The sequence below is a fragment of the Podarcis muralis genome, chromosome 13, assembly GCF_964188315.1.
Source record: "Podarcis muralis chromosome 13, rPodMur119.hap1.1, whole genome shotgun sequence".
In the NCBI taxonomy this organism is placed as follows: Eukaryota; Metazoa; Chordata; class Lepidosauria; order Squamata; family Lacertidae; genus Podarcis; species Podarcis muralis.
Genome location: NC_135667.1, coordinates 11,897,294 through 11,905,471, shown reverse-complemented (window position 1 = coordinate 11,905,471; position 8,178 = coordinate 11,897,294). Strand labels below are relative to the sequence as shown.

The window sequence follows — 8,178 nt, the reverse complement described above, 5'->3', positions numbered from 1 at the left end:
TACTCATGGTGTTCCCTCTATTTTTGGAACGTTCTGCTTTGCATTGTGTGATTGACCTCCTCCACGTCCAACACCAGTATTATCAGCCAGGGCACGTTGTTATTGGTGGCATCACTTCACAATTCCTTGAACCTGTCTTCACTTCAGTAGAGTTCGAGGAGAAGCCAGAGGAAACAACTGATGATGAATATGTGTAAGGACATGATTTTTATTCTTTTGGGGGGAAAGCTCCTGGTTATGTAGGTAAATAATAAAAAATAGATAATAAACATGATAGTATGATCAACAAGTAGTCTCCTCAGTGTTGGCAGGTCGCTAGTAGGATTTGTAGTAGAGAGGACAGGCAGACCATCAGTAGATTGAGCTAGAGTCAATGACATGGGACCATCGCCTGGACTGTCCATAAGTAGGAATAGATGAGAACGTTAGCTCAATTTACATTAAAAGGGACACCTAACTAATTCAGATTTCCTGAAATGTTTTTTAAACCAAAACACTGACATCCTTTGAAATTCATATTTCATCTGCAGCCATATTTTCCCCTTCTGAACTTTTTTCATACTCTACCCTTCAGCAGTTGTGCCATACATTTCATTCTGCTCTCCACAGAGAGGTCATAAAAACCAGCAAATGTAAGAAATGCCTTGCTGGGTCTGGCCAAAGGCCTATATAGCCCTACACTCACAGTAGTCAACGGGTGGCCATGAGAAACCCACAAGCAAGTCCTGAGCATTAAAGCAGTCTTCTCAGCTCCTATTCCCAGAAACTGGGATTCAAAGGCATGGTGCCTCCAATGCCGGGGAGAGAACCTAGCCACTGTGCTTAATAGCTATATACCTCATTAGAAATGTCAAATCTTCATACAAAGTTATATAAGTTGGTAGTCATCGCTAACACTTATGGGAATAAATTTCATAGTTTACCTAAGTGTTTGCTTTCTTTTGTCTCCCTTGAATCTTTCAAAATTCAATTTCATCGCATGTCCTCAGATTATAATCTTATGGGATAATGTGTGTGTTTGTGTCTTTATCCACTTTCAAAACATGAGGTCTGTCCACCAGAAGCAGGAAGACCCACCACATGCATAATCCCTCTATTGTTTCAGCGTACTGCCAAAGAACTACCAGCATGTCCTTTCCTTAGTCTTTGCTGTGAATGAGGTCAACGAGAACCCCAACATTTTATCCAACATCACTTTGGGGTTCCAGATCTATGACAGCTACAGTGATGCAAAGATGACTTATCAGAATACTTTGAACCTCATCTCTCATCATAGGAAAACCATCCCCAACTACAAGTGTGGTGTTGAGAAGAACCTGGTAGCTGTCATTGGGGGCCTTGACTCTGAAACTTCAAGCCACATGGCCTCCATCTTGGAGCTTTATAAGATTCTACAGGTAGGAAGAGTGTGGCTGGAATGAAGACTCCACAACTGTTGTGTATGATTTAGCCTCAGTGTATATTCCCAGGGCATTGGGATGGGTAGAAGGAAAGGAGACTTCTTTTTGGAAGGCTAAAACAAATAAGTCTTATGTATTTTTATTTTTTCAAATAACATAGTTATCTGTAGAAAATAATGTCAGGAATTGTCAGCTGATTATGCCAAACTCTGCCTCTGCCTCACTAGCATACGTCTGATGGGCCTCGGTAGTTTTCAGCCCTGTAAAAGGTCCCTGTGGGTAGAAAAAATGGGAAGGTTTCAGAACCCATGCTTTAGAAGATTCTCCAAATTTTGCTCTGAAGTATCACATGGAAATCAGCTCTTTTCCCTCCAAGCACCATGTTTGGTGTGGTGTAATCTGAAGGAAAGGTGTAGGGTGAAGAGTTTGGTTGGTGCGATGAAAACTCACCAGTGTATCCAAACCAGCACTCACCCTAATGCAATTTGCACTGTTTCAACCTAACAGAATGGAGTTAATGGAATGGTTCTGGTCCCAATCTCTCCCTCCGCTGAAGTATGATGTACTAAAAATGTGTTTGATTACTTAAAGAAACATAAATATCCTATCTGGTGATTAAAAATCCCTCTGTTCTTCACTAGATCACCTATTCTTCATTTACTCCAGCGATGAGTGAAAAAGACCATATTTCTTCGTTGTACCAAATGGCCCCCAGTGAAGAACATCAATACACTGGCATTGTTCAGCTTCTTCTCTATTTCCATTGGAAGTGGGTTGGGATATTTGTCACAGCTGACGATAAAGGAGAAACGTTTGTGAAAATATTGACGCGTCAGCTTTCCCAGAATGGCATCTGTATAGCTGTCACTGAGACAGCGGTAAACTACAATGGTTTTGATGGTTTGGGGATGACAGAGAAATATCAGAATATGGCCGAGTCCCTAAGCAAAACAAAAGTCAATGTATTTGTTGTCAATGCAGACAAAAACACCAAGACAGGTTTGCAATGGCTGCTACTGATAGGTAGAATGATGAGTGTGAGTCCCATAAACAAAGTGTGGGTTATGACTGCTGACTGGGATTTCTCTTCAGAGCCATACCACAAAGATCTGGATATACAAAACTTCCATGGTGCCTTATCCTTTGCCATTCTTTCTGGTGAGGTGAAGGAGTTCCATAATTTCCTCCTGAACCTAAATCCCCACTCTGAGGCCGATGGCTTTATCAGGTTGTTCTGGCAACAGGCATTTGGTTGCCAGTTTCTATATGTGGAGACGGAGGAGGAATTCTGCACTGGTGAGGAGAAGCTGGAGAGCCTTCCTGGGGCGTTTTTTGAAATGCAAATGACCAGCCAAAGCTACAGCATCTACAATGCCATCTATGCTGTGGCACATGCTTTGCATGCCATGTTGGCACCCAGAACCAAACAGGGAGAGATGGTGCTTGGTAACTATATGGGACTTCATGAGCCACAATATTTTCAGGTAATGTCTAACATGGAAAGCAGATCATTTTTTTTAATGAATAGCCCAAGCATAAGACTAAAGCTTGGAGACAGCCTACATCCACAGCGAATGTTGCTTTTTCATTCAGTTCTTTGGAAAGTTTTATGTATTTATTATTATAAGGGCACAGAAGTGCTCCTAGTGAAGGTGAGAATCAAACGCATGGTTCCTTGAGTATAAGCTGCAGAAATCTATTGCTAGTAAAAAGTCGTCCCTTCAGAAATTAAGGATATTTGTTATATATTTCTGAAGCTATCAATAGATTGTTCAAATTTCAATGAGATCTGATATAAAATACCACAATTAAGTTCAAAAGTGCTAACAAACACACTTGTAATCTTTTTTTTGTACCCAAACATGCCATATATTTCTATCCAGTTGTGGTAAAAACTGCTGAAGTACTTTATTTAGGTTCGTTAAGGAACACACATTTTCATTAGTTTGGTGAAATTCAATAGGCAATACAAGAGTTTTGTTGTATTTAATTCTGTGGAATTTGCCAGCAAATTTAAGCCAATGTCTTGCCAATAGGGCAATGCTTGAATATTTTCAGCAAGAACTGAAAAGAGTTGAACGGAAATGTTGAATTTAGGTTTGATGGCTATGGATTGGGGATTAAATCTGTGAATTAAAGTTTAAACCTCCTGTCCAACATGTGTGGGAGAAATATGAGGCCAAACAGGCTGTGAAGCCCTTTTTCTTTAGCAGAATAAAACCACTTATGCAATTTGCAGCTTCCTGGAAGCGAGGAAATAGGAAATTTCACAATTTCCCCCTGTTTATTTGTGTTCTGCTGATCTTTCCCCAGTTTCTACCCGTTTCTAAGAATAAATCACACAAATTTGTAAAAGTAGAAAGGTTTACTTACATTCAATGAAGGCAGCTACCATTTCTTGGTAAAAAAAATGCTTCTTAGTTAAGATATACAAAATTAGTATCTAAAATGGAATCTAGGAAAGTATGTGTCCCCTTAAAACTCAGGGGGTGTTTCAACAAGTAGTATGAATTGATCACAGCATGAGAAAACAGAAGCTTTGTGGTGTGTTCTCTATTTTTACCAAATCTACCATTCTCTTTCTTCCTCTGTAGCTTCAACCTTTCCTGAGGAATATCTTGTTTAACAACAGTGCGGGGGACACTGTGTTTTTTAATGAGAAACGTGAGCTAGAAGGTGGATTTGATATTATCAACTGGGTGACTTTCCCAAATAAGTCCTTCTTAAGAGTGAAAGTTGGGAAGATGGATCCCCAAGCACCACTGGGCAGTGATTTCTCCATCGATGAGAAGATCATTACATGGCACCAGAGTTTTAACCAGGTAGGACCCAATTGCAGCTTCTGAGGTATATAGGTAGACATGCACCAGATTTTTTGTTATTCATTTACACCCTATGTTATTCATTTACACCCTATGTTCCTTTTAGCTGCATTGATTTCTGTTGTTGCCATGTTACGTAAGTTATTTTTTTTAATGTGTAAAAAGGTAAAGGTAAAGGTACCCCTGCCCGTACGGGCCAGTCTTGCCAGACTCTAGGGTTGTGCGCTCATCTCACTCTATAGGCCGGGAGCCAGCGCTGTCCGCAGACACTTCCGGGTCACGTGGCCAGCGTGACAAGCTGCATCTGGCGAGCCAGCGCAGCACACGGAACGCCGTTTACCTTCCCGCTGGTAAGCGGTCCCTATTTATCTACTTGCACCCGAAGGTGCTTTCGAACTGCTAGGTTGGCAGGCGCTGGGACCGAATGACGGGAGCGCACCCCGCCGCGGGGATTCGAACCGCCAACCTTTCGATCGGCAAGTCCTAGGCGCTGAGGCTTTAACCCATAGCGCCACCCGCGTCCCTAGTGTAATTTTAATGTGTAATGTAAATTAAAATCCAATAATCATATAAATTTTAGAAGACTTTTAGAAGACAACTGAAGGCAGCCTTGTTTAGGGAAGCTTTTAATGTTTGATGCATTACGGTATTTTAATATTGTGTTGGAAGCCGCCCAGAGTGGCTGGGGAAGCCCAGCCAGAGGGGCGGTGTATAAATAATAAATTATTATTATAATAAAAAATGTTTTAGAATAAGAACATCCGCATGCTACAAGCACAGTCATCATGGAATGCAAAATTTCGTAGGAATCTTTAGTATCATTTCTGTGATTCATTTCTTTAAAGGAACCTAGTTGCCGCCTCTCATCTTTAAAAAAATATTATAAAAGGGAAACGCATATCAGTAGGTCCATTGTCTTGCACATTTTCTTTCCCCGAACCATTTGCTGGCTGAGTGGCTCAGTTGGTTAGAGCATGGTGTTGATAATGCCAAGGTCACAGGATTGATCCCATTTTAGGACAGCTGCATTACAGGGGGGTTGGAATAAATTATTCTCAGAGTTCCTTCCAATGCTACAATTTTTGATTCTATTGCCTTTTTTATTGGGTTGAATATCCACTAATATTGGTGATTGTCACAACCATTGTAAAGTTGGTGCTGCTAATTAATAATTTAAAAAAATAAAAACAACCCTCTGGGTGCCTTATTTCAATGCAGCAGCCTGTTGATGAAAAGGCAGAGACCAAACACAAATAGAATAGAATACATGCAATACCTTCTGTTTTATGGGCAGGTGGTGCCCCTTGCCTTGTGTAATGACCACTGCCATCCAGGTTACAGCAGACAAAGGAAAGAGGGGGAACCATTTTGCTGCTATGATTGTATTCCATGTCCAGAAGGGAAGATTTCAAACCAGACAGGTAAGGTACTGTATGCTATAGTATATCAACTATATTGAGAACATGTTTTTGTTAGCCAATTGTGAACAAATAGACATAGACGCCTTACAAAAGACTAGAAGTTAAACCTTTACTTGTCCAGTTGTCAACTGTTGAACAACAAGTATTATTCTCATATATATATATATATATATATATATATATATATATATATATATGAATGCAATGTGCTTCTGTCCCTTGAGCACACTGAGAAGCTTTAGTCCTTTTTTGTTTTCAAAGCTCCTTCATAGCAGAGCATAAGTTTATAATCCATATCTTGCCCATCCTCAAAAACTCCTCCAGACAGTGTTTGCTTGAAGTCACCAAACTCCCACGTTTTCAATCAAAAATGCAACTAACAGAAGAACCAACTACCAACTACCTCCATCTTTCCCGAATACCATTTATTCTTTGTGAAATATATTTACTGTTCTTAAACCGAGGTACCACTGTACAAGTGTATTATCATAAACAATATTATAAATTGCTAACCAGCATATCTTCTGCTTACCTCCACACCTGAAAACTTCATGGATTGCATGGACAGCAACTTACTTATCACCAAAATTATAGAAATGTCAATTCAAGAGTATTTTTTTGACCGTATTCCTGGGTGTATTAACTGAATTATATTAGCACCTTTAGTCTTCTGTGGACACTAAGCTTCCTTTCTGGGATAGGAAATAGTCTGAATATTGGTAAATGAAACTTTCTATTTTACAGCCATTTCTACTGGTAAGCTGTGAAACATTAATGTTTAATTATTATTTCTCCATTCAGATAGGTTGGAAAGCTCCTATTGCTAGAATAGGGACTTTTTTTTTCACTAAACAAACCTTTCAATTCTATGCATGTGTAAACACAAACAAACATTTATGGAGCTTATAATTTAGATTTAATTCTCATTTAATTATCCACGGAAAAGAATCTTCCAAAATTAGCTTACCTTAAAGACAAAACATGTTAACACTCTAACAATTTCCTGAAAAAGATAGTTTTGTATCATGTATACTGTGAATTACACTGAATTATAGTACAGTGACATTCAAAGTTTCCTGATCCGATACCATAAATATTTGTATCTCAGTGAGACTGAAAATGCTATAACTGTACAGTAATCCTGATTTCTTTATACTGCAAGATATGGATGACTGCTTCCAGTGCCAAGAAGATCAGTATCCTAACCAAGAGAGAAACCAGTGCATCAGCAAGAAAGAAAACTTCCTATCTTATGAAGCACCTTTAGGCATCAGTTTGGCTCTTTTGGCTCTGGCTTTTTCTGCAACTACAGCCTTGGTGTTTGGAATCTTCATCAAACATCAAAACACTCCCATTGTCAAAGCCAACAACCGGAATCTCACCTACACCCTGCTCATCTCCCTCCTGCTCTGCTTCCTCTGCTCCTTGCTATTCATTGGGCGCCCCCAGTTACTGACCTGCAATCTACGACAAACTGCCTTTGGTATCATCTTCTCAGTGGCTGTTTCTTCTGTTTTGGCTAAAACCCTCACGGTGGTTCTGGCTTTCATGGCCACCAAACCAGGATCCAAGATGAGGAAATGGGTGGGGAAAAGATTTTCCACCTCTATTATTCTCTTTTGCTCATTTATCCAAGCAAGTATTTGTATGCTATGGCTGGGTACTGACCATCCATTCCCAGATCTGGACATGCACTCTCTGCCTGAAGAAGTCATAGTGGAATGCAATGAAGGATCAGCCAACATGTTCTACTCTGTTCTTGGTTACATGGGATTGCTGGCTCTTGTCAGCTTCATTGTGGCTTTCTTTGCTCGGAAGCTTCCGGACACTTTTAATGAAGCCAAATTTATCACTTTCAGCATGTTGGTGTTTTGCAGTGTGTGGCTTTCTTTTGTTCCATCCTACTTAAGCACCAAAGGGAAGTACATAGTGGCTGTGGAGATCTTCTCCATCTTGGCCTCCAGTGCAGGGATCTTGGGTTGTATCTTCTCCCCAAAATGTTATATCATTGTCTTCAAGCCTGAACTCAACTCAAAAGAGCAGCTAAAAAAGAGAAATAAGTAACAATCTAACTATTAAAATCATTATAGTGGATAACCTTTTAAATGTTTTAAGGTTTGTGTGTTTGGGAAGGCTTCAGCTTTCAGGTTCTCTTGATATAGATGTTGCTTACACTTCCAACATATATTTGAACTAGTTTTTTACATTTCCCCTTACTGCACTGGTGTTATATACCATCTGTACATCATCTTCATTTCATTCTCCTTCAATAGGGAACAATCTGTAAATTTTAAATCACTTTTCCATAATTTCCCCCAGTTTTCCATCATAACTGATTTTACCTCTTCATCTTTCGTCTCCCATTCTAATAGTATACTGTATGTGGCCTTCAGTAATTTCACTTTCCCTTCAATCACTTCCATTTGAGACCTAGATCTTGTATAACTAAATCCTTTCTTGCTGTCTTCTTTATGTGTTTCATATAGTTGTCGATAATGCAACCAACTCTGAAAGTGGTCTTTGATCTCATCATAA

At 39.6% G+C, this 8,178-nt stretch overlaps 1 protein-coding gene across 1 annotated transcript; it reads left to right on the top strand.

Annotated features, from left to right (window-relative positions):
* Positions 1 to 4,144: 4,144 nt before the first annotated feature.
* On the top strand, positions 4,145 to 7,775 carry LOC114582594 (vomeronasal type-2 receptor 26-like). Its single transcript, XM_028703746.2, has 3 exons — positions 4,145 to 4,222; positions 5,517 to 5,643; positions 6,806 to 7,775. Exons 1-3 carry the CDS (start codon positions 4,145 to 4,147, stop codon positions 7,705 to 7,707), a joined length of 1,107 nt encoding a protein of 368 aa, XP_028559579.2. The 3' UTR covers positions 7,708 to 7,775.
* The last annotated feature ends 403 nt before the right edge of the window (positions 7,776 to 8,178 follow it).